A 27,104-nucleotide genomic window follows, 5' to 3' on the forward strand; every position below is an offset into this window, starting at 1 on the left:
CGAGATATTTAATAATGTGACAGACAGACAGACAGACAGACAGACGGACAGAGCGGCGCCATAAGGGTTCCTTTTGTACCTTTTTGGTACGGAACCCTAAAAGACGATCAAAAAAACTGGTTGCATCACTTTCAAACAAAGAATTCCAAAACAGTTAAAAACCTTACTGATTTGTGAAGATTTGTTCCCTAATGACCGTGACCCGTGACCCCACGATATATTAAACCCGCATTTTCTACTACTGCTATCTTTGTATTCTATGTACTCTTGATAGAATAATTATTTATTTTCAAATTTCATTTTTTTTAAGGTTTATTTACTATACTTATCTACAGATCACAAATGGATTTTCATTAGGTAGTTTATTTCTAATAGTTGTAATTACTTACGCATCAAAAAAAATATCCGGTGTTGGTACCAACAAGTGCAACAATACAACCGTTATCAATGGAAATGAAAAGGCAAATTTACTGTGCTGTGTGAGTGACAATAAATACTGACACTGACGATAAGTATATAGGAAGGATGTAACTGACGCGATGGCAGGCAATTAATCGAAACATTTTTTTCTAACCCACTTATCAGATATGTTCAGAAAAATACTATCCATACTATAATATTATAATTGGGAAAGTGTGTGTGTCTGTTTGTTTGTCCGTCTTTCACGGCAAAACGGAGCGACGAATCGACGTTATTTTTTAGGTGGAGATAGTTGAAGGGATGGAGAGTGACATAGGCTACTTTTTGTCTCTTTTTAACGCGAGCGAAGTCGCAGGCAAAAGCTAGTTATAAATAATTATGTCACGAACTGAATATAACAGTTTACAGCATCAAAAGTGCGTGAGCTTTCAAAAGGCCGGATTCGATTCCCTTTCCAATTCAGAGCAATAGCAAGTCAATCTCCATTTTACGATTACGTCCGATTTCACCCGAAAATCGAAGGCCCACTTGAAATCTCACGGGCCTTCCATTCTCGTATAGTCGTATAGCTGAAGAATATGAGATAAATGGTAAATACATCCATTAGATAAATAATAAATATTAAATAAATACATTTGTGAACGTAATCTAAGTTTATCATTAACAATGTCACATAAAGTTTAAATGACTAAAAACTGCTTCCTTAAAGGGATAATGAATACAATCGCAGATCTCGCCTATGTCGCCTAACGCAATTAATATGTAATATATGTATACGCAAAAAGTAGCAATGCCATTGCCCACATCACGAAGAAGCTTAACCAGATCCCTCGGCCAACGGCATCCGTGCGTCTAATCAAAACAGTCGCAGCTTAGAACCCACGGCAGAAGGATGGCTGCCTTCAAACTTATCATTTTATACGCACTTTTTATCACATCGATCAATAGTGATGATATTGAAGACACTTTGTTCAATGAAGATTACGCAGTTCCGAGACCTTGTGAGGAATGCTATACGAGAGAGAAGAGGGTGGCAGATTATCCGGAAAGGGTCAGGAGTAGGATAGTGGAAGCGATGTTGAATACCAGTATGCTTCCCCTCAATCCTGAAGAACCAGACATTTTTGGTGTTTTAAGGGACCAGTATGAACTTCCAAAAGGTATGCAATATTTTCTACGAATTCATTAATTAGTCGTAACCACTTTAAATATTTTTTTATCAAGATTAGAACAAAAACGGCTTAGGTTTTTTTAATGACACAAAATAAAAAATTAAAGCAACCGGTATTCACTGTACCGACCGCAAAGGTGCCTTTGAGTGTACAATACAAATACTCTTTATTGCACACCTTGATAAAAAAACAACAATACAAAATAAAGAAGCAACACGAACAAAGGTAAACAACAGGCGGTCTTATCGCTAAAGAGCGATTTCTTCCAGACAACCTTAGTGTACTGTTTTCTACAAACGCAGTAAGTAATTGATATGAAAGGATATGAAGCACAATCGCGTTTCATCTAATTTAGAAAATTTAGATAACACTGTGTAATATAAACTTGTCACTTAATATATGTTTAATACCTACTTCTTTTTACAAATTAAGAATTTTAGTCTCCTTCTAAGTTATTTTGAAGCCTCCATTCTAGAGAAATTATTAAACGTAGCTTATTTACAATTAATCATCATGAGCCGGACTATATTTCATACTAGACTAGATTAGAACAAAAACGGCTTAGGTTTTTTTAATGACACAAAATAAAAAATTAAAGCAACCGGTATTCACTGTACCGACCGCAAAGGTGCCTTTGAGTAAATTAAATCCTGCCTAAATATTTTGGAAGACTTTTAATATCACGTAAATTAGATCAGTCAATGAATGCTCAAAAGGGGGGTCTAGGTGGAATGGCCGAAAGCAGAAAGTTTCACTACGGGATGTTGTTAGGGGTAGTCAGGAGACATACATACTAAAAGTCCTCGGACTTTGGACGTGAGCTCGAAGAGGGGGGGATGAAAAAAGGTCCCATTTTTTGGTTTTTTGCTCATATTTCAAAAACTATGCGTCATACGAAATTTTGGTTTACCACACCTTGAAAGCTTATAAAACTCGCTATAACTTTGATCTAGAAACTTTTTTTCTATTCTCAACTATTATCTAGGTATAAGCACCTAAAAACTGTTAATTTTTTAAAAATCGTTTCCCCCCCACTTTTTGCTTCATACATTGCTCCATATCTTGCAAAATATTTATCTTAGACAAAAGTTTTCTTAAAAAATCTTGTAGATCATTCAAATACCTTTCATATTATGTGTACATATGCTTCTGGGTCATGTACCGTTGAATAATTATACTTTAAAACGAAATGAAACAACAAATGTATGTGATAGACGTGTAAAATATGTATTTCATGAACATGATTGTATTACGATGCTGTATAGATGCATTCACACAACAGGTAACAATACAATTAGCTGTATATAAAGGCCTTCTCACACCCACATCTACCACTACTACAATCTGTGGTGCACCGGCAAAATATTGACTTCAGTATTTCTTCCGGAGCAGCTGGTACTTTGGTTTGCACAGGAATCAGTAAGTTGCTTTCGTTCCGTGCCATCCCCATTCATCATCCTCCTTGCGTTATCCCGGCATTTGCCCCGGCTCATGGGAGCCTGGGGTCCACTTTGACAACTAATCCCAAGATTTGGCGTAGCCACTAGTTTTACGAAAGCGACTGCCATCTGACTTTCCAACCCGAAGGGTAACTAGAACTCATTGGAATTAGTCCGGTTTCCTCACGATGTTTTCCTTCACCGAAAAGCGACTGGCAAATATCAAATGACATTTCGCACATAAGTTCAGAAAAAAGTCATTGTATTGTTGTAGTTGTGTATGTACAGCTAATTGTATTGTTACCTGTTGTGTGAATGCATTTATACAGCATCGTAATACAATCATGTTCATGAAATACATATTTTACACGTTTATCACATACATTTGTTGTTTTATTTCGTTTTAAAGTCGTATAATTATTCAACGGTACATGACCCAGAAGCATATGTACACATATTATGAAAGGTATTTGAATGATCTACAAGATTTTTCAAGAAAACTTTTGTCTAAGATAAATATTTTTCAAGATATGGAGCAATGTATGAAGCAAAAAGTGGGGGGAAAACGATTTTTAAAAAATTAACAGTTTTTAGGAGCTCATACCTAGATAATAGTTGAGAATAGAAAAAAGTTTCTAGATCAAAGTTATAGAGAATTTTATAAGCTTTCAAAGTGTAGTAAACCAAAATTTCGTATGACGCAAAGTTTTTGAAATATGAGCAAAAAACCAAAAAATGGGACCTTTTTTCATCCCCCCCTCTTCGAGCTCACGTCCAAAGTCCGAGGACTTTTAGTATGTATGTCTCCTGACTACCCCTAACAACATCCCGTAGTGAAACTTTCTGCTTTCGGCCATTCCATCTAGGATCGTTCGTTGACCAAGCTAAATGTAAAATTTAAATTAAATTAAATTTGCATGTAAGATTGTAAACTTGCCATACGATAAATAAATAAATATCATTTATTTGATCATTTTAAATACATATATCGTAGTGTACCCACAAGTCAGTGAGTACCCACAACACAAGCCTTCTTGAGCTTACCATGGGCCTCAGTCAAACTGTGTAAGAATGTCCTATAAATACTCAATCGGACTATGCTGGCCGAGGTAAAGTAAATATTAGGATTATGCTTTTTTACACGACTACCCAAAGAAAATAAGAGTGTACAATACAAATACTCTTTATTGCACACCTTGATAAAAAAACAACAATACAAAATAAAGAAGCAACACGAACAAAGGTAAACAACAGGCGGTCTTATCGCTAAAGAGCGATTTCTTCCAGACAACCTTAGTGTACTGTTTTCTACAAACGCAGTAATTGATCTGAAAGGATATGAAGCACAATCGCGTTTTATATCAATTATACAGCTTTTTGAGTTGCCATTATTAGTGCGTTTTCACATTATCCGATCCGATATCGGATGTCGGACCGATATCCCATACATTGCAGGCGCCATCTTGAATTTTTTCTATTGAAATCCTTCCGACATCCGATATCGGATCGGATAATGTGAAAACGGCCTTATGCCGGTAGAGTTTATCTAATTTAGAAAATTTAGATAACACTGTGTAATATAAACTTGTCACTTAATATATGTTTATTACCTACTTCTTTTTACAAATTAAGAATTTTAGTCTCCTTCTAAGTTATTTTGAAGCTTCCATTCTAGAGAAATTATTAAACGTAGCTTATTTACAATTTATCATCATGAGCCGGACTATATTTCATACTAGACTAGCTAGAAATATTTTGGTGCCTAGTGATAATTAAGAAGACCTTCGTTTCAGTCAGTAACCCCGGAAATATTAGTTTCTACTCGTACATTGTTAATGTTGAACAAAAAATGTTACCTGCATATTATAGACAACGACGTACGGGCGGCGCGAGTTGACTATTGAGACATATTTTCTTATCAAAAAGTTAAAAATCTTCTTAAGGAAATGAATAGATGTTTAAGCCTCTTTCGCCTATGGTTGTGCACTAAGTGCGTTTTCACATTATCCGATCCGATATCGGATGTCGGACCGATATCCCATACATTACAGGCGCCATCTTGAATTTTTTCCATTGAAATCCTTCCGACATCCAATATCGGATCGGATAATGTGAAAACGGCCTAATGTTAAACAGTCATCGTAACATTTTTTCATACAGCATCGTTCGATTCCTAATTTCCTAGTGCGAACATGAAGTAACTATACTGAAACACATCCAACTTGACAGTAGAAAGTTTTATTAAGACAATTAAATGCGTACAGCTCCAGTTTGGACATTTCCCGACGAGATCCGCAACTTTGACGCCGCCATCAAGTTCACGGTAGAATCAATCGTCAATATCTCCCTAGACGAGAGCCAGTGGACTCAAGCCGCTTTGCCGGTCCGCCACGGGGGTATTGGGGTTCGGTGTCTGCAGAATATAAGTCTGCCGGCGTTCCTGGCGTCAGCCCATGGGGTGGGGGGCCTCGTTGCTTGCATTTTATCACTGGATGGTAGCGAGGCTACCGTGCCGTATGCGGCTGACGCATTAAGGGAATGGCTGGCCCTAAATCCTGGTGCCACCGTGCCAGAAAATCCCAAAGTGCAACGGGCGTGGGATGATGTGGGCTGCAGAGCTGTGCTTGGCGGTCTTGTCGATGGTTATGTGGGTGTTGACCGGGCTAGGCTGATGGCTGTATCAGAGCCAGAGTCAGGGGCATGGTTACACGCGCAACCCTCGCCTCAATTAGGTACCTTGCTCGACGGTGACTCTTTGCGGGTGTCCGTTGCTCTCCGCTTGGGCTGCGATGTATGTCAACCACATTTATGCATTTGCGGTTCCATGGTGGAGGCTAGCGGACATCATGCTTTGAGTTGCCGTCGTTGTACGGGCAGGCATCTGCGTCACCATGCTCTCAACGACATCGTCCAGAGGGCACTAAAGTCGGCTGGTGTGCCGTCCATTCTTGAGCCGCCGGGTCTTAGCCGCACGGATGGCAAGCGCCCCGATGGCCTGACTTTGATCCCGTGGGAGAGGGGGCGGTGTTTGGTGTGGGACGCTACGTGTGTCAACACCTTCGCCGCTTCTCACATTGGGCGCACAACCCGCAGCGCTGGGGCTGCGGCGGAATTCCAGGCGGCGTCAAAGCGGCAGAAATATGCGCCCTTGGGCCCGGGGTACTTTTTTGTTCCTTTTGCGGTGGAGACGGCGGGCTGCTGGGGCGCGGACGCGAAGCATTTTGTGCGTGACGTGGGCCGTCGACTTAGGTTAAAGGGATTAGCTGGGGAGTTTATTGAAAAACCTTAAATTTTTTGACCAAAGCATGAAACTTGGCACAGTTGTTCCTTATATCAAAATAAGCCGATTAAGATCGGGAGCCTTCGGGAGCCTCCCCCCTGGGGCCCGGGAGGGGGGGTCAAAGTACCGCTTCACCCGGCTTGGTTTGAAAAATTCTAACTTACCCCGTTTAGTTAATAGGTCATGTTTGGTATCGTTTTCGAGTAAATCAATAACGTAGAATTCGTTTTTAGTACTAAAATTATCATTTAATGGTAAATGGTAAAAAAAATAAAAAAATTGAAATTTTCATCCATGATTTACAAATTCAAGTCATCATAAATGATAAACTGTTTGCTTTTTCTATAAATAAAAAATATGACATGATAGCCTATTTAATATAGATTATAAAAAATGTAACTTTTCTCCACCTTTACTAACGTTAAGTTCCACAAAAAAATTACTTTAAGACGCGCGGCGTCGGTACGCCGCGAGCGTAATTTGAAAATGCCTTTATTTTAGAAACTGTATTAGACCCCGTTTAGCTATTAGGTCATGTTTGATATCGTTTTCGAGTAAATCAATAACCTAGAATTCATTTTTGGTACTAAAATTATAATTTAATGGTAAGTAAAATTTAAAAAAAATTAAAAATTTGAAATTTTCATCCATGATTTACAAATTCAAGTCATCATAAATGACAAACTGTTAGCTTTTTCTATAAATAAAAAATATGATATGAAAGCCTATTTAATATAGATTATAAAAAATATAACTTTTATCCACCTTCACAAACGTTAAGTTCCACAAACAAATTACTTTAAGACGCGCGGCGTCTTGACGCCGCGAGCGTAATTTTAAAATACCTCTATTTTAAACACTCTATTAGACCCGGTTTAGCTATTAGGACATGTTTGATATAGTTTTCGAGTAAATTAATAACAAAGAGTTTATTTTTGGTACTTATAATTTAATGGTAAATAAATAAAAATAAAAATCTATAATTTGCAAATTCAAGTCAACAAAAATGTCAACTGTTTGCTTTTTCTTTAAATAAAAAATATGATGTAAAAGCCTATGCGTATGTCACCAAACACCCAGACAAGTTTGGTGGAAACTTCCTTCACGAACTGCTTGGTGTCTGATGACCATGGTCCAAATGTTTCAAATGCAATTGCCGCAAATATGTACTTGTTTTTTAAAAATGCATATTTGCGCGTTTAAACTGGGCGTTTTGCAGCAGCAGCCCCTGGTTTCTGGGCCGAGCGTTAGACGTTGGACGGAGCCAAGGTATCCACACAGGTCACGCCCCACGCCAAGGGTCGTCCCAGAAACCAAGGCAAAAGCGAGCAACCATCAGGCCGCTTTCCGTCTGCTGCTGACAAGCCGACAGGTTCGAGGGTTGTCGGTATGTTCGCTGTGCCGAGAGCCTTGCGGATTAAATCGTTAAGTGCAGCGTGTCACAATCTTCGGCCAGCAATAGACTGGCAGTGGAGTCCGTGGTGTCCTAATGCGTCGGCAGCAAGGGTGTGGTTGGCATGTCTTTAGCCCCAGTCTTAGACAAATGGCAGTATATGATGAAGTAAGGCAGCCTCGGAAGGAGGTATGTTCTCCAAGTGTCGATCTTTTCTAGGTTCTTCCGGCACTCATTCACTGTTGCGTAAGGACCCTTGATCTGAAACAATATGTGCATTGTCATTTTATTTAAACAGATTCTGCAACTATCAAATTACAACATTTTGGTGGATCACCTTCACTATTACACACTTACCTATCATGCAAAATAATTACAAACTTTAGTAGAATCTGATTAGTCTATCTATGATATTGCTCCATCTCGTAATAGTTTGAAGCCTTGGGTGGCCATGTTTCTCCCTTGTTGATCGTTTCAAGCTGCGTTTATCGTACCTATCCCATACTATGTCTAATCTAGAAACGTTTTCTTTTGGCTTTGAAGCTTAGCCAGGTCACTCAAGGTGTCAAACTATTACAAGATGGAGCAATATCAGAAGCAAATCAGATTCTACTAAAGTTTGTAATAATTTTGTATGATACGTAACATAAGTGGGTAATACTGAAGGTTACGTGATCCACCAAAAAATTGTAATTTGATAGTTGTAGACTCTAAAATGATAATGCACATATTGTTTCAGACCAAGTCGTTGCGCAACGGTGAATGAGTGGTCGAAGTACCTACCTCTTTAGGTACCAGAAAAGATCGACAATTGGAGAACATACCTCATTCAGAGGCTGCCTTGCATCAGCATATACTGCGCACAGTGTACCAGGGGCCCATTTCTCGAAGCTACAAGTTACAATTTTCAACTGGATGTCAATGTCTAATATGACAAGTTGGAAAGAGACTTCCGCTTGTAACTTGTAACTTTCAGTTTTGAGAAATGGGACTCAGGGCGTTCTTGTTTGGAGTCAGGCGTTGGTGCCACACCAAAATTTGCCAAGTCCGTCTTGTTGGGGATGGAAGGAAGAAGGAGACGAATGGGTACCACACTGGTCAGACAACACTGAAGTGGCCAGTATATGCTTAGAAGTTACAAGATGTAAATGTAAATCATGTTGCAAAAACCGATGCAACTGCATAAAGAGGGTAGAGCCTTCTTTATGAAGTTCCATATGTACCCAGCTATGTCTCTGTGAAGGGAATGTATAGTATGAGTATGAGTAATCTGTCAATTAGGACACCACAGACTAAACTATAATTGCTAACTTTTCAGTCTTGGATACTCTATGGCAGTTCCGACTCAATTATAATAAGCTCATTATAATTGACTTTAGTTAACTATAATAATTTCAAAAATAGAACTTCATACAATTTCTATACTAATTTGCGATACCTGGCAAATTTTCCTGCACCTGAAACACATTTTTTTTATCTGTCGCGTTATCGGCCAATCAGAGACGGTTATTACAAACAATTGGTTGCTAGGTAATTCGATGTTGATACAACGGTGAACGACTCTATTGACATTAATTTTAACTTGCATGTGATATTTCCGTCCATTGATGATGAGGATGATGACTCGTAGAAAAAGTATTGTAAACAATAGTGATATAATTAAGCTTTTCACTCTCGTACCGTACTACACATGGTACTCGACTGAAAAGTTTTGTATTATATCACGATTGTATAAAATACTATTATATAAATTTCTTTCAGGATTCACTACAATGAATAAATAACAGGTACAGTCGGTCTTTAGATCGTGTGGTCCGACCCGAGTGTTGCCGTTGTCGACACCGGAGTCAATAATAATGAATCTTTTTCTATTTATGCATTAACATACCTCAGACACTGGCGATCAAATATATGAAAGAGGCACGTTCCCCGCACACAGTCTAAGCTCGCGTAGGTGAACGCGTACTATCCTTTGTGAATAGGCTTTAATATCATATTTTTATATTTATAGAAAAAGCAAACCGTTTGACATTTATGGTGACTTGAATTTGGAACTCACAGATTTTTTTTTTTTAATTTCATTTAACATTAAATGGTCATTTTAGTACCAAAACTAAATTCTACGTTATTAATTTACTCGAAAACGATACTAAACACGACCTAATAGCTAAACGGGTTCTAATAGAGTTTTTTAAAATAAAGGCATTTTAAAATTACGCTCGCGGCGTCTCGACGCCGCGCGGCTTAATGTTTTTTTTATGAAACTTAACGTTAGTAAAGGTGGGTAAAAGTTATATTATTCATAATCTATATTAAATAGGCTTTCATATCATATTTTTTATTTGTAGAAAAAGCAAACAGTTTGACATTTATGATGACTTAAATTTGTAAATCATAGATGAAAATTTAAAACTTTTATTTTTTTTATATTTTATTTACCATTAAATTATAATTTTAGTACCAAAAATGAATTCTACGTTATTGATTTACTCGAAAACGATACCAAACATGACCTATGAACTAAGCGGGGTATGTTAGAATTTTTCAAAGCAAGCCGGGTGAAGCGGTACTTGATAAGACCCGCGCTCCGAATCGTTGCTGGTACAAAGGCTGGCCATAGCGATCCAACGGGGTAATGCCGCAAGGATTATGGGCACTTTTGCACCGGAGGCGGTGCGGAGCGGTATTGACTAATTACGGTTTGTAATTATTTTGACATGTATTTTAGTTTTTTATGTAAATTTTGTAAAATAAAAATATTGATTAATTAATAAATTAAATGTTATTGTACATATAAAAAAATCAACTCTTTCTCTTATTTCTCACACTCATGCACTTGTTTTTTTCCGCCTTTTACAAGCTTTTATTCTACTTGCCTTGTTAGTATGTTAGTTTGGGTCAAAACGTAGAAGCTAAATTTGACCCACTTTCCGGTTTCATGTTGAGCTGAAATTTTGCACACATCACGTGACAATGCAATATTATGATGGTATCATGGATCTGATCTGATTATGGAGCAGAAAGGTGGTTAATAGGAACTCTGTTATGAAACGTCGTATCCCCATCTAGTATGTTTTTTTTGCAAAAATACTTATGAGCGCTTTCAAAAAATCTGCTTGCTCGCATTTCGACGCCGGCGGCGCTGGCGTGCGCCTGTGTGCAGACGCACACTATAACCAGAAGCATAACGATTGTAGCCTGCGGTACAGACATAGCGTGCGATCCTCTTCGAGCCAACCTTACGTGCGGCTAGAGCGAAAGGGATAGCATTCATGGTCGGTACCGCCACGACGTCAGTAGCGTTGCGGACTAACCATTATTGATACTTGCGTAAAAACACCACCATATATATTACATATTTGCATACATGATTTCGTGCATCAATACTTGACCTTTTAGTTTAATTATTAAACTTATCACAGTTTTTTTTATTAAAACGTGTGTAGCCTTGGAAGAAATAAATTAAAAAACTTTTACAATATAATAAATTGTGTATATAATATTGTCTTCTGTCACCGCGATAGTTACTCATGAAATAAATTTATGGAATCAGATTATATCGCGTATAATTAATATAATCCGTTTTCTTAGTTTTATTTCATTTTGTATATGATATGTTTTCTAGGTTCTTTTCGGTGAAGGAAAACATCGTGAGGAAACCGGACTTATTCCAATAAGGTCTAGTTTACCCTTTGGGTTGAAAGGTCAGATGGCAGTCGCTTTCGTAAAAACTAGTGCCTACGCCAAATCTTGGGATTAGTTGTCAAAGTGGACCGCAGGCTCCCATGAGCCGTGGCAAATGCCGAGATAACGCAAGGAAGATGATGATGTTTTCTAGGTACATATACAGAGTGGGGCCAGTAACAAAGGTGAAGAATTGAACTCTAGGCTATTCTCCTTATACTGATCAACATTTGTTCGGCGACTTTTAAAAATAACTTGTATTTTGATTTTTATCACCCTTGAAAGTTTTTTCTAAGAGGTAATGTATTGCGAATTCTTTTAAGTCTAAAGTGTGACAGACAACGTCAATGACAACAATAATGGCGTACATTGAAGCTAATATTTATTTTGTATGAAAAATTAAAAATTTAAAGACTTCATAATTTTTAAAAGTCACTGAATAAATGTTGATCAGTAAATGAAATGAAATGAAATATTTATTTTTCAAGTAGGCATATTACAATGCGGATATGAACGTCAAATAAAGCTACGCCGGCTCTAACCCTACGCCTCAGCCTCGAGAAGATTTCAGTCCCCCCTCAGTTGGGAGTATAAGGAGAATAGCCTACAGTTCAATTCTTCGCCTTTGTTACAGGCCCCACTCTGTATATAATGGAACTAAGATCGGTTTTCTTTAATTTTAAGTAGTTTTTTTTAATATTTAAAATGTGTTTTTAGGGTTTCGTAGTCAACTAGGAACCCTTATAGTTTCGACATGTCTGTCCGTCTGTCCCTCCGTCCGTCCGTCCGTCCGCGGATAATCTCAGTCAGTGACCGTTAGAACTAGAGAGCTGAAATTTGGTACTAATATGTATATCAGTCACGCCGACAAAGTGCAAAAATGAAAAGTGGAAAAATGTTTTATTAGGGTACCCCCCCTACACGTAAAGTAGGGAGTGATTTTTTTTTTTCATTTCAACCCTAACGTATGATTTATTGTTGGATAGGTATTTAAAAATAAATTACTGAAATCGTTTTTTGATAATATTAATATTTTCGGGAATAATCCCTCCTAAAGGAAAAAAAAGTGTCCCCCCCCCCCTCTAACTTTTAAACCATATATTTAAAAAATATTTAAAAATCACAAAAGTAGAACTTTATAAATTTTCTAGGAAAACTGTTTTGAACTTGATAGGTTCTGTAGTTTTTGAAAAATATGGAAAACTACGGAAGAGCCGAGCGGCTATTTACCAACGCGGCTTTAAAAACCGGCCGAGAGCGTGTCGGGCCACGCTCAGTGTAGGCACTGAGCGTGACCCGACACGCTCTCGGCCGGTTTTTAAATATTATGTTATTTTATTTAATTGCATGGAGCACAGGAAGGTCCACATCTATGTATTAGTTTTTTGTAAGGAAATACAACTCTACGCTACGCCTACCTGCTTTAGTTGACTGTTGACACACTGAGACAGTGGATGCGCCAGAGTATAAAAGAGTGATTACCATCTCTTGTCAAAGATCTTGTTGAGACGAATCAAACGAACCCAAACATGAATTGGTTTCAAGACCTGGTCGTGGAATACTCTTGACTACCTTCCAGCTTCATCATCAGATCCTGGGTACCATCTCTTATCAAAGATCTTGTTGAGACGAATCAAACGAGCCCAAACACAGAAGAGTTTCAAGACCTGGTTGTTGAATACTCTTGACTACCTTCCGGCTTCACCATCAGATCCTGGGTACCATCTCTTGTCAAAGATCTTGTTGAGACGAACCAAACGAGCCCAAACACGAAATGGTTTCAAGACCTGGTTGATGAGAACTCATGACTACCTTCCGGCTTCATCATCAGATCCTGGGTACCATCACCTCTTGTCAAAGATCTTGTTGAGGCAAATCAAACGAGCCTAAACACGAAATGGTTTCAAGACCTGGTTGATGAGAACTCATGACTACCTTCCGGCTTCATCATCAGATCCTGGGTACCATCACCTCTTGTCAAAGATCTTGTTGAGGCGAATCAAACGAGCCCAAACACGAAATGGTTTCAAGACCTGGTTGATGAGAACTCATGGCTACCATCTGACTTCATCATCAGATCCTGAGTACCATCTATTGTCAAAGATTTTGTTGAGACGAGTCAGTAACCTAAAATGATATTCAATAATAAATAATACTTACTAAAAATATTAGTCAAGTTAATTAGTTAGTTACCAAAGTTGTCAACCCAAGGATCAAAGTTTTCGGTCGCAGTATACATGCAACAGTACAGCCAAACACGCACACAAGTGCGGTGTTGGACACGGCGGGTGCCGCACACAATGACAAAATAACTTCGCGATCGTCGAGCCGCGTGCGGAGCGGACTAACATACGTCCTGCCTCTACAAGCTCTGCCGCGGTACTGACATCGCAAGCGCGCGTAACCGGTAATAAGGAGGCATTTTTAAAAAATCGTCAAAAATATTAAATTGCAATTAATAGAAAACTTTTGCATAAAATCTGTTTGAGTACGCGTTGCAGATTATTTTTATATTAAAACTACTTCAAAAACACGTAAGATTTCGAAGAAATTGACACTTATTCTGAGGTGATTTCTGAAACAAATTGGATTCATCATATCCTCATTTACTCTATTCTAAAGCCTTATAACAAAGAAGTAGTCTCAGAAGATTGTAGTACAGGATATACATAATACAAATTTACCACTTGAATCATTCAAAACTATCCAAATTTTACAAATTAGACGGACTAAGTCAGCACTTTTCGCGGGTTTTCCTAAACATGCACCAGAAAAAAAATCATTATTAATTAAGTGAGTTAGTTTTTAAAAATCCAGTCTCACAACATGTAAGTTAAGAAGATGTCCTAATCGAAACCTGAACTTAATAAGTCTTTTAGATGACGGAAAGTGTAGCATTTCGCCGACTAAAACTATCAATTTTACATTATTACGACGTTTTCGTTGAATGCCCTCTTATTCTAAGGTGATACGGTCGCTGTGCCATAGTACAGTTACACCTATCGAATATTTCCTAACGCAAAGTATAGTCAAAGAGGATCGAGTATTATAGAGAATGACTGTCAAAGTAAAATGTGTAATCACAGTGCATAGACTGCCATCTCTCGACACAAGCTTAAAACTTTTGAACCTCAGTTTTGACAATTTGGCCCATATTCTTAGCTTGATATGTTTTAAAATGTCAAATATTAATATTAGCGCCATCTAGCCGAGCGTACCCCAAAGGTGTATCGCCATCTAGCTCACCGTACCTTTTTCTGTATGGTTTTGGGGTACGTTTTTTTCTTAGACTTTTTTCGTTCTTTACGAAGTTATATAGGTCTTTGGTATACAGAGTGGGGCCTGTAACAAAGGCGAAGAATTGAACTGTAGGCTTATTCTCCTTATACTGATCAACATTTGTTCAGTGACTTTTAAAAATTGTGAAGTCTTTAAATTTTTAATTTTTCATACAAAATAAATATTAGCTTCAATGTACGCCATTATCGTTTTCAATACGTTGTCTGTCACACTTAGGGTACGTTCAGATGACAAGCGTTCAACGCGCGTTGAACGCGCGCTAAATTTTTGTATAGTGTTCACATGACACGCGCTTGCCGGGCGTTGAACGCGCGTTGCCGCGACCGCCATGGTTCAATCAGTCAGTAGAGTTCTTACATTTGTCGAAGACGGACGTAGAAACAGTTTTAACGATGATATTATACCGACGGTTGAAACGACGCGCCAGAAGACGGAGATATTGGGTTCACCCAATTTTGTAGAATAAATACTATAGGACATTCTTACACAGATTGACTGAGGCCCACGGTAAGCTCAACCAGGCTGACTGAAAGCCATGTCATACTTGTCATATCCCATATCGCAGGACGTTTCTCTATTTCGTCTATAAATAATTTCGTATCAAAAGCTTCGGTTTCCATTTCGGATGATTTCTGGACGACCCGATGAACCCTAAAATACGTCCATCCGCGTCGAAAGCGCGCGCTCAACTGAACGGAAACATAGAAAATCAATGATCTCAAAGCGCGCGTTGACGCGCGCTGACAACAGTCGAGCGCTAGCGCAGCGTTCAACGCGCGTTTTAATAAAACGCGCGTTAGCATGTGTACAGCCTGAATAAGTTGTTATGTAGTTGTAAACGCGCGTTATCAAAACGCGCGTTGAGCGCTTGTCATCTGAACATGCTCTTAAGACTTAACAGAATTCGCAATACATTACCTCTTAGAAAAAACTTTCAAGGGTGATAAAAATCAAAATACAAGTTATTTCTAAAAGTCGCCGAACAAATGTTGATCAGTATAAGGAGAATAGCCTAGAGTTCAATTCTTCGCCTTTGTTACAGGCCCCACTCTGTAGTATAAAAATATCCATCGTGAACATATTTGCTGATTTAATTAATTAAATCAAAAATACTGGTTCCAATCGTTTCCTGCAAATATAGTATAACCTTGATAGGCCTATACAATTTTTAAGATCAATCAATACCAAGTCTATAATTCTAAACTTAGCTTGTTCTAGCGATATAGATATCCTTGTTAGTTAAATTGCCTAATTTATTTTATCGTTCAAGCCTTCTTAGAGAAATCTATACTTACATTTTAAAAAACCTTAGAAAAATTAAAAAATGTCTTCGAAATAATGAACTAAGTTATCAAATAATTTTATTGTTAGTAATAATAAAAGTATAGACGCCTATGTAGGCGTTTATTGTATCTAATTTTCCTTATTGGTCAAGTCCCCGATGTCAAGGTTTTCACGGGAAAACTACTTGTTTTCACAGTGCTACTAATCATTAATACATACAACATTTGCTTATAATTTCGAACGTCTACGAGCGAATATGTATAGATATTTGGGAAGTACGAACAAACTTAATACGAAAAAATAACAAGTTTATGCTAAAAAATAATATAATATGTATGCAATAATTACTGGATATCCTATTCTTGAAATTTTGTTTCAGTACGTCTAAATTTTAGATTCAAGCGAACAGTTCTGTCACGAATGGTTTTCTAACTTGCAGATTAACTGGATTAAGTTAATCGACAGAACCACAACGTCTGCCGTATGGCCAATTGGCGATGTCGTGAATGTGACGAACTCATGTTGATCTAATCATGTGGGTTGCACTCGTGAGTCTATATCACATTATTCACAGTTAACATCACAGACGACACGACGCTATCGAAACCCCTTCCCAAACTTAACACCTTCACTGTTCCGCTCTGAATTATAACATACTGCTTCGTAATAAGACTAATAAGACACAAACTCTCACGATAATATCGTTTTCGTAGCTAATATATATAGCTAGTCTATCGCTCTTCCTTATTGGTGCGACTGAGCCACTGCGTTTCGATCGACGTCAGGGACCATCCACACACAGGCGACGCGTGTCCTGAGACGCGGAACGGACGTCAGCGCCGCACCACCCGAATGTAATTTAAAAAACGTGTCCTCAGTACATTTTGTACAAGAAGGACGTAAGACGCGCCCCCAGGCGACGCGGCGCGCGCCTTAAGCGACGTCCCTTGCGCGTCCTTCCTATACAAAATGTAAGCAGGAGACGTTTTTTAAATTACACTCAAGCGACGCGGCGCTGACGTCCGTTCCGCGTCTTAAGACATGCGTCGCCTGAGTGTGGGTTGCCACTCACGCGTCAACGGCTCAACGGCATTGTCATTCGGCTTTCGGCTAGGCCGGCTGGACAGTAAACGCGTTGAAGCATGACTTCGGACACCTTCACGCTATAGATATTTCACAAAATAATCCTTATTTCGGCAATTACAGGGTTCAAAGGGCCACTAGCAGAATACGACTTCATCATCGTAGGCGCAGGGTCCGCTGGGAGTGTGCTGGCGGCTCGGTTGAGCGAGGGGCGGCGAGCATCTGTGCTACTTCTAGAAGCTGGGAGAGGCGAGAGTGTGCTGACTGACACGCCTATACTGGCGCCGCTGTTCCAACAGACGGACTATGTGTGGCCGTATCTGATGGAGCATCAACCCGGAGTTTGTATGGGTAGGTACTGAATGTACTGATTTAGTAGTTCATTTTAGGCAGTGCATTGTATAGTCCTTGGTAGAGGGTAGAGCATGATGGCTGAACGACTGGCGGCGAGCATCTGTGCTACTTCTAGAAGCCGGGAGAGGCGAGAGTGTGCTGACTGACACGCCTATACTGGCGCCGCTGTTCCAACAGATGGACTATGTGTGGCCGTATCTGATAGAGCATCAACCCGGAATTTGTAAGGGTAGGTAATGATCATGTAGTTAATTATTGCAGTAATCATCAGTGTTGTATATAAAAAGGAAAGGCGAGATTGTTAAAAGACAGGCCTGTGCTTGACTTGTCTCCCGCAAAGAGGTAAAGATGCACGTATTCCCTAGTACAACTTATCTATTTCCACAAACGAAATATTCGTTCCTACTGGAATTAATAAGAACGAATCCAAAAATCCTCAAGAGCTTAATAGAGCAGAGACACAATTTATATTTTTCTATAAAAATAAAGTTTAGATAAACCACGAATAACAAACGATAGCGAGTTCTAATATATATGTCGCAGTAAGATAGATAAAGCCGTTATATAGTTATAACCCTAGGAATATAATTATACGTCGTAACATAGTTAAACGAAAGCGATTAATTGCTATCTTACTAGGAATATAACTATAATACTAAACTAGTTTAGTCATATGCGGTGCGGCGGAGGTATAGTTATAACCCTAGGGATATAAGGGAGCGATTCAGAACCATCTTACTAGGAATATAATTATAATACGGTATTTAAAATTGCAAACGGGACTTTATCGCGTATTACTATGTATTAAGTCCCGTTTGCAATTTTAAATATGTGTAAAAATCGTGAAAGTTTAAATCAGTGTTTTATAATACGTATAGCGGGCCGATTTGGAATAACAACACCGTCACTGACGTTAGAACAAAGTTTATTTTGTATCGAACATAGTACACAAGGTTTGGTTACTAAACAAACGAATCCAAGCTATATTAGTTAAAACGTAACAGTTAGGGCATGCTCCCGGTATTTCCCGGTTCTTGATTTCCCGGGAAATCCCGGTAATTTAATCGCGGTAAGCAAATTTAAACCCAACATTCAAAATGACAAGGTTGTAATTAGGTACGAGTTCAATTTGTTATGACTTATGATAAACATTAAGATTAAACTGACAAACAACGAATACTGAAAAAGGTAAGCAACCTCTAGCAATGCGATACACACGTCGCATTACGAATACAATAGAATGGGCACGTAAAAAATAACTAATAATACAAATTAAACAAAAAATATTACCCCCATCAAGATATAGCTCAATCGATTCTACTCTCGATTCTGAACAAACTGATTTCAGGTTTTTAGTGTTAAGTGAAACACGGTGTATAACTATATTACTTAACTAGAGACGTATTATAATTATATCCCTAGACTAAGTTTAATCCAGTGATATAATTATATAACTAAACTAGTAACGCATTATAATTATATTCCTAGTAAGATGGTAAGGAATCGCTTTCGTTTAGCTATGTTACGGCATATAATTATATCCCTAGGGTTATAACTATACCTCCGCCGCACCGCCACACTCCTGCCTACAATCATTCCACTAAACTGGATCCAGTCATATAACTATATGACTAAACTAGTTTAACGTGTTATAGTTATATTCCTAGTAAGATAGCAATTAATCGCTTTCGTTTAACTATGTTACGACATATAATTATATCCCTAGGGTTATAACTATATAACGGCTTTATCCATCTTACTGCGACATATATACAGGTAGCGACATCTCTCGGGGTCCTCGACAATTGGTTGACTAATACAAATATGTCTTGCGGCTGTATGCCTTGCCTACTAATATAAATACAGTCAATGTTTTAAGAGTAGACACGCTATACGGATATTTATGAACATCTCGACAGCTCCGATATATTTAAGGTGACTGTAGGGTATTTACACGGTCGATGCATAGAACATCTTTAAACTGTCATAGATGATTGTAATTAAACTTTTTTTAACAACAACAACGAGGCGGAAACGATAAGAGTTGTCGCGCCTTGTCGCTAGGCAAGTCCCGCAACTTGAAGGCCGCCATTATTGCGAACACTTAATAAAATTGAGGCAGGTTCAAAGTGATAAATTAAATCAAACATAATATTATGATCATTGAAGGCCAATGGCAATGTCAAAAACTTTGATGTGACGTCGAACCAGGCAACGTAATGGTTAACCTTGTAGTGTGAACAGCCAGTGTGGGAGCACCATAATTCCGATCGCGTCGGAGCGCAGGCGAGATGACCCGGCGCAATCTATCACACATATGGGAACATACCCAAACTACGTGACCATATTTGTGCCGTTTTTTGCCCCCCTCTCCCCCTGGGTGACCAAACTGGCCAAGCGTGGTATATGCCTAGATCTCCCCTCCCCCTCTGTGACCAATCGTAGTATTTTGACGAAACACTGATGATATTTAATTAGCAGCATTTGCTGTTAAATATAATGGGGAACCAGCAAAAGAGACTATACCTCAATCGATCAGCCTTTGTTTGACGATATACCTAGTGTTATCTTACCAATAAAGGGCTGATAGGTTAAAGAATTAGCGCTTAACCGCTTATCGACTATCAGTTCTCTGTTATTATTTGTTACGAACACAAAATACCGCCGTATCTACGTCCATCCATTGTGCATATTTACCCGTACATCGACGAGGAGCGATTTTTCACATATTCTACTTGCAGAATAGGAAGACACTATTTGACTCGAATGGATCTGCTAAATATCGAGTAAAATTGTGGCGTACCTAGTACCTACGCTTGTGTCAGAGGCCAAGACTCATTGCGGCTCGTCGTGATAATGAAGTAATTTTTTTCTTCCTCGATTCTAGGATTCGTTGGAGGCAGGTGCTTCTGGCCGCGAGGAAAAGCCGTAGGCGGGACTAGCGTCGTCAACTACATGATATACACCAGGGGGCTCAAGGCGGACTGGGACAGGATAGCGGCCGATGGGAACTATGGATGGTAGGTCAACACTGAATTCCGGAATGCTTTTCGATGAAAATTACTGTCAATTGGTAAACACTGACACCTTTATTCTTACGCCGTGGCTTGCGTGGGCGACGGTCGCGCGATGGTCGCGCGACGGCGATGCGACGCATACGAAATCAAACCTTATCGATATGGAAGTATGAGACGCGACGGCGACGGTCGCGCGACCGTCGCCCACGCAAGACACGGCGTTATTCATAATTCACAAGCCGATAGAAATCATGTGTCCCTTTTTATCACACCAATACGTCGGAAAGGGACATACGATTTTTATCGGGACTAAGGGGTTAGTGTTTACCAAGGTACAGAACGTATGCAGAATCACCGAAATTTCATGATCTAAACCATGGGACTTCAGGCCTAGTCACTAAGCTTAGTTTGACAGTGGTTTTAATAGCCATGCAAGGATTGTTCCTTATAAACGTAAACGTTATAATTTCATACAAGTTTGACGACTAAATTAAAACTTGCAGCGGAGGGGATATCAAAATCACTTTCTACATAGCTTATGAGTCTTATGACTCTGGCACTGAACTGTATCTCTCGGGGGATATAAAAACTATCTAACACGGAATACAATCGTTTATTAATTTAAAAGTCAAATAAAGTTAGAAACGGGACACAATGCATCTGATATCTCACACCAGCTATAGATAATAGCTAAACCATCACACTTTAATTCCATTACTTAATCCATATGGCGGGAGATTTCTATTTCTAGATCAGCTCTTCATCTAAACACGAATGCCCCTAATTCACTGTTGATTGTAAGCTTTTTAGTTCCGACACATGTTCACAATCTCAATTCGACGATTTTGGCAGCTAGCACCGTCGATATCGGTCAGGATGTTTCCGATGTTTTCGCAATTTCAAACTTCTATAGTCACCTAAAACAATACTGTCTTTTAAAACGATACCTAACTTCGATCTGAATGAAAAGAGTCCTTGGATGTGTGGATGACAATAGACAAATAATATTTTTCAATAATTAAAAGTACGAATTCAAAACAATATCAAAATAGTATTTTCTCAAACATGGTATGAAATATTGATGTTATGTGCCTTATAATTGGCAGCGAAGTATGACGTTGCAGGTGCGGCTAGGACGATTGATAGATAATGGAATTTCATACAATTGCAGGCCAAGGCAGGCAAAGTCTTCTTTTTTAATTTCCAAACACAGATAATTGTGACATAACATCCAGGCACAGAATTACAGTTAAATAAACCAGAATGAGTAGTTAGGTCAAAAAGTGTGTCCACATGAGAGATCATTGTTTGGGCTGGTGTCCCTCTCGCACTTACTGACAATGTCAACATTATTCAGTGACGTCACCACTGTCATACATTGGGGATACCAGTCAATTTTCAAAGTTACTACCAAATCTACTAATACCACAGAATATATAATAGTACAAGTACAGAAGGCCCACTGCTTTGATGTTCACGACATGCCGCCTTTTTAAATGCCTACAAAATTCTTACAAAGAAACAAGCCGCACGTGCGCGGCGCCCGGCGATAGGGTTGCCTATGGACTAAAACGAATTAATACTCAGGTAAAATGTTATACTATTATATTCAAGTCTTGGGTACTTTCTAGGTATATATATATATATATATATATATTGTTGTTTGAGTTCCAACATCACAAGCCTTATTGAATCTTTTTGGGGGAGTTAATCAGTAGTAGATCTGTTTAAAAATGTCCTATGGTATTTATTTTCATCATGATATCTATTTAACTAAGCATTATTAGCCATTCCACACGCGGACATCCCATATGAACCTTAAAAAAAAACTCGCGACGTAAAGTAACATTAGAAAGTGCAAACGTGCGTTCCGTGAGAACGCGCGCCACCCCTGATTAGGCCGCGAGCTCGCGGCCGCCGGCATGTACTTGTAGCGCGGCGATAGAATCGCGGAGTGAGCCGCCCCTGCTAATACCCATTTGAACATATTTTTTAATTATACAAATCTTTGATTTATTGGCATCAAAATAATTACATTATAATTATTTTCCAATTCTTTGAAATATATCGAAACCCTAGTTTGAATATAACACTAAAATAATATAAGAAGTTATAAAGTCAAGTAATATACAGATAAAAATACTACTACTATGGTAACCTCATTAACACTGGCTACACGTGCGAGAGGGACACCAGCCCAAACAATGCCCTCTCATGTGGACCGTTTTCGCTAGTCTGATACGATCACCTTTCTGTCTCAGTGATAAGGTTCAATTTAGTATGGCAAAAATATTTTTAGTTTAATAATTCTAAATCTATGCATCCAGATATTTAGCCAATTAAAAAAAAAACTATAAGGGGCTTTATAGACGTGCCGACTGCAACTGGTACGGGCCCTAGACAATATTTGATTTTGGGGTGCGTTTTCATACAAAAAAAAAATTTTTCGTTTTTTTTTCATTTTTTGTTTTTTTATAGGCGTATACGGGGTTTTAAAGGGGAACGAAAATTCGATTATTTTTGCGCTACGACGCACCGTTTAGGAGATACAGCCATCCAAAGTTACTATTTTTAGTAGACTTTATTTATTTCATACCATGTTTGAGAAAAGCACTATACATACCTCGGCGGGAAATGGGGTTGCCCGCCTCAGACCTATCCGTCTATACTATATGTCTTCGGCCGGCAACCCCATTTGTCCCGGCCTCTGTAGTAATGTACTATTATTTATTCAACGTCCTCCTTACTTTTTAGTTAGGAGGACGTTGAAAAAAAAGAGGTTTTTATAACTAACCTAACCTAACCAATAAAAATTTAACAAAAGTATGTAATGATTGTAATGTACCTAGATTATCATAAATATTGAGATAAAAAAAAGATCGTGTAAGATAATAATATGTACCCAAACCAAAGTACGTCGTATATCATCGTATGGTCGTATCTCAATGTCATGTTCATTTACAGGATTATGACGTGTTTTGTTTACCTTGCTGTCTTGATGTTATAGATAAGCTATCAATGTCCGATTTATACACGTCCGATAGTTGACGCAATTGAAGCATCTACAAAAAATGTGAACTTGTGAAATACATACGAGCATTGTTATCGAGGATGACTATATCCAATATCCGTCATTATCTAGTCTCTAGTGTTTTTGCATGTTGTTCGTCAGTTTGTACCTACTATCATTCTTATGTTTAATACATGATAATATATTTAAAAATATATAATTTTGTATAGTCAGCTGCAGTAAAAGTGACGCCTCTGCTGAGAAGATTGTATGAGCTAAATAGGTGCTAAGCTGCCAAACGAATAGTATAGCTGATTGCCTACACATAGACTGAAATTGATACTTTAAAAACCTGTTATCATCCTGTACCATACGTATTCTGGCAAATAAAGAAATTCTATTCTATTCTATTCTATTCATTTGTAACTTATTATGTACGGCGTTTGGGTTGGTACGTGATGTCAGCCTTGGATTTGACAAAAGTATATTATTATTCAGATTAGCTACATACTTTGAAAACTTTTACTGTAAGAATGAAAAAGAACCAAACAACGAATAATAACGAGATTGAAGGTCTGTTCTCTTTCTATCATATGTATTAAAACGAAATGAACACTATGATAAGGTGATGACATTTATTATTACGACTATCCAGCTCCGCCGTTATCTTTAAACATACCAAAATAAAAATACCAAATTTACTGTCAGATGATAACATGTAAAACATAAATTAACATATTATCTAATGAGTTGTACAATTTTTAGGTCATATGACGATGTTTTGCCGTACTTCATGAAGTCAGAACGGGCGAACCTCAAGGGGCTGCAAGATTCGCCCTGGCACGGAAGAAATGGCGAATTATCGGTAGAAGACATACCATTTAGGTATGTTTAGCTGAAACGTTTGTACATATACATACATATTGTTTAAAGATCTTCTTCTTCCTCCTACCCTTATCCCACGTTATGTGGGGTCGGTACAACACGTCTTCCTCTTCCATTCTCCTCTATCTGTCGTCATCTCAACACTCACATCTTTCTTCCTCCATATCCTCTTTCACACAATCCATCCCATCCATATTGTTTAAAGATAAGTCTACTAATTTACATAAAACTTATCGCTGTTGTTAGAGTGTGTTGTTATCGTCTCGAGCGCGATTATTTTAACAGCTTCCAAAAATACGATAAAGGAACAGAACAGACAATGCAGTTTTAGGTGTTTTGATGCAATTTCAGTGACAATTATAGTTTACTAGCTTTTGCCCACGGCTTCGCTCGCGTTAGAAAGAGACAAAAAGTAGGTAGCCTATATCACTCTCTATCCCTTCAACTATCTCCACTTAAAAAATCACGTCAATTCGTCACTTCGTTTTGCCGTGAAAGACGGACAAAGAAACAGACACACACACTTTCCTATTTATAATATTAGTATGGATTTACATTAAAGAAGTTAAAAAATATATATATATACTAACTGCTACACCGATAGCTTTTTAACCTGGACTGTATATACTATCAAACTTCGACAGTTATCAGACGAAATGTGAAACATACAGATATTTTTATGGATTTGTTGGTGTTCCCTAAACTTAACGAGTCATAAGATATAATTCATCATAATATGCTATAAGTATTTATTTTCCAGGTCAAAATTGTCTAAAGCATTTTTGGACGCCGCGAAGCTGCTGGGCAATCGACGAACCGATTACAACAGTCCTGAAGGATTCGGATTCAGCTACATCCAGGCAACGTTGTCCCGCGGACACCGACATAGTAGCGCCAAGGCCTTCCTCCACAACCACAAAAAACGAAAAAACCTGCACATCCTAACCAGCAGTCGGGTCACCAAAGTATTAATAGATCCAACAACAAAAACTGCAATCGGCGTACAGTTCGTTCGCAATGGCCAAATGTACGAAATACGCGCTAAAAAGGAAGTCATCTTATCAGCTGGACCGATTGAGTCACCACATCTACTAATGCTTTCCGGCATCGGACCCAGGCAGAACCTGGAATCAGTGGGAATACCCGTCATACAAAATCTCCCAGTAGGACAAACTTTATACGATCACATTTCGTTCCCAGCGCTAGCTTTTAAGCTGAATTCAACTAGATTAACTTTAGTAGAAAGAAAAATATCCACGCTAGAAAATACGTTCCAATACATGCATTACGGAGATGGTCCTTTTTCTTCCTTAGCTGGAGTGGAAACCCTTGGATATATAAGAACCAATGTTTCTGACGGACCTCCTGACATTCCAGATATTGAACTGATCGGTTCCTGTGCCTCATTAGCATCTGATGAAGGTACCGTGGTGGCTAAAGGTATTCGCTTAGCAGATTGGCTGTACAATTCAGTTTACAAACAAATTGAAGACGTAGAAAGTTTCACTGTGCTATTTATGCTTCTGCATCCTAAATCTAAAGGCAATATGTTATTGGGGTCAAGGAACCCTTTTGAGGATGCGAAACTGTACGGTAATTACTTGACGCATCAGCAAGACGTAGATACGATGGTTGCAGCGATAAGATACATCCAGAAGATGGTAGAAACGCCATTTTTCCAGAAATATGGTGCAACGTTGCACAGTAAGAGATTTCCGAATTGTCGACAGCATCAGTTTAATAGTGATGGTTACTGGGAGTGCGCGGTGAGAACGGTGACGGCCACTCTTCACCACCAGATCTCTACGTGTCGGATGGGGCCATCTTCGGATCCTGAGGCAGTGGTGGACCCGGAGTTGAGAGTGTATGGTGTGGACAGGTTGCGTGTGGTGGACAGCAGCGTTATTCCGAGGACTATAGCGGCTCACACAAACGCTCCCGCTATTATGATTGGTGAGAAGGCGGCAGATATGATTAAAAATACATGGAGATTAAAATGAAAAGTTAAAACCAGTAACAACAGTATTTCATTTAACTTAATTGTTTAAAGAACATTTCTCTTAGTGACCCCTAGGCCCTAAGGTAACTTATCTGTGTTACGCCTTCATAAAGTGAGACAGCAATGTAGCAAATCCTTGTCACATAACATATGTCAGTTAAGCGGCACTGTACCGAAATGCGTGATAGTAAACAGACAATCATTTTACCAGAAAACCCTACACCTTTCCCAACTTCCGTAAGTAATCATAGGAATTACATAAACAACGAGTTCGAGTGGATCAGTGTAGTTATTTTTAAACCAAACAAAAATAAGAAGTGTCTGACATGCTATGCAATGTCGGGTTAGACTGTGCAATGCTATTGCTTGCGTAATTTTGACGTTTTATACCTAATAACAGTAATAACACTGTCTGTGCTTCGTTTAACACTAGTCGTAGCTTTTAGAAGAAACTTTTCATCAGCAATCGACATGTTTATTATACCTGCCATACTTGTAGCTTGCTTAACTGGCATGTCAGCCGCATATGAAATGCATACCAGTCCATTTGCCAGTAATTTTGTACGCGACTGGCATGCCAGGGTACTTAGCCAAATGCACAAACGCTTAATAATATCGCTATCATAACTAGCTATATCTATCGCTCTTACATATTGGCGTGACCGAGCCAGACTGTGTTTCGGTCGGCGTTTAGGGTCAACGATTGTCATTTCGATTTGGCCGAAACTGCGGGAAGTTGCACAGGCTACAAGCATAAGGGTCCCCCCACATCTAGCGTCTCGCG

At 38.7% G+C, this 27,104-nt stretch overlaps 2 protein-coding genes across 2 annotated transcripts in view; one reads left to right on the top strand and one right to left on the bottom strand.

The window, feature by feature from the left end:
• LOC125236514 (flotillin-2) overlaps nt 1-27,104 on the bottom strand; it is a 490,988-nt gene that overhangs the window by 462,504 nt on the left and 1,380 nt on the right.
• LOC125236504 (glucose dehydrogenase [FAD, quinone]-like) lies at nt 1,211-26,329 on the top strand. Its single transcript, XM_048143325.1, has 5 exons — nt 1,211-1,580; nt 17,179-17,406; nt 20,297-20,429; nt 24,202-24,321; nt 25,082-26,329. Exons 1-5 carry the CDS (start codon nt 1,313-1,315, stop codon nt 26,319-26,321), a joined length of 1,989 nt encoding a protein of 662 aa, XP_047999282.1. The 5' UTR covers nt 1,211-1,312; the 3' UTR covers nt 26,322-26,329.

Source organism: Leguminivora glycinivorella, chromosome 19 (assembly GCF_023078275.1).
Source record: "Leguminivora glycinivorella isolate SPB_JAAS2020 chromosome 19, LegGlyc_1.1, whole genome shotgun sequence".
NCBI lineage: Eukaryota > Metazoa > Arthropoda > Insecta > Lepidoptera > Tortricidae > Leguminivora > Leguminivora glycinivorella.

Coding starts and splice junctions, on each gene's coding strand:
- LOC125236504 (XM_048143325.1), top strand. CDS start 1,313: ATGGCTGCCTTCAAACTTATCATTTTATACGCACTTTTTATCACATCG. Junction 1,581..17,178: donor CCAGTATGAACTTCCAAAAG/GTATGCAATATT, acceptor CGGCAATTACAG/GGTTCAAAGGGCCACTAGCA. Junction 17,407..20,296: donor TCAACCCGGAGTTTGTATGG/GTAGGTACTGAA, acceptor CCTCGATTCTAG/GATTCGTTGGAGGCAGGTGC.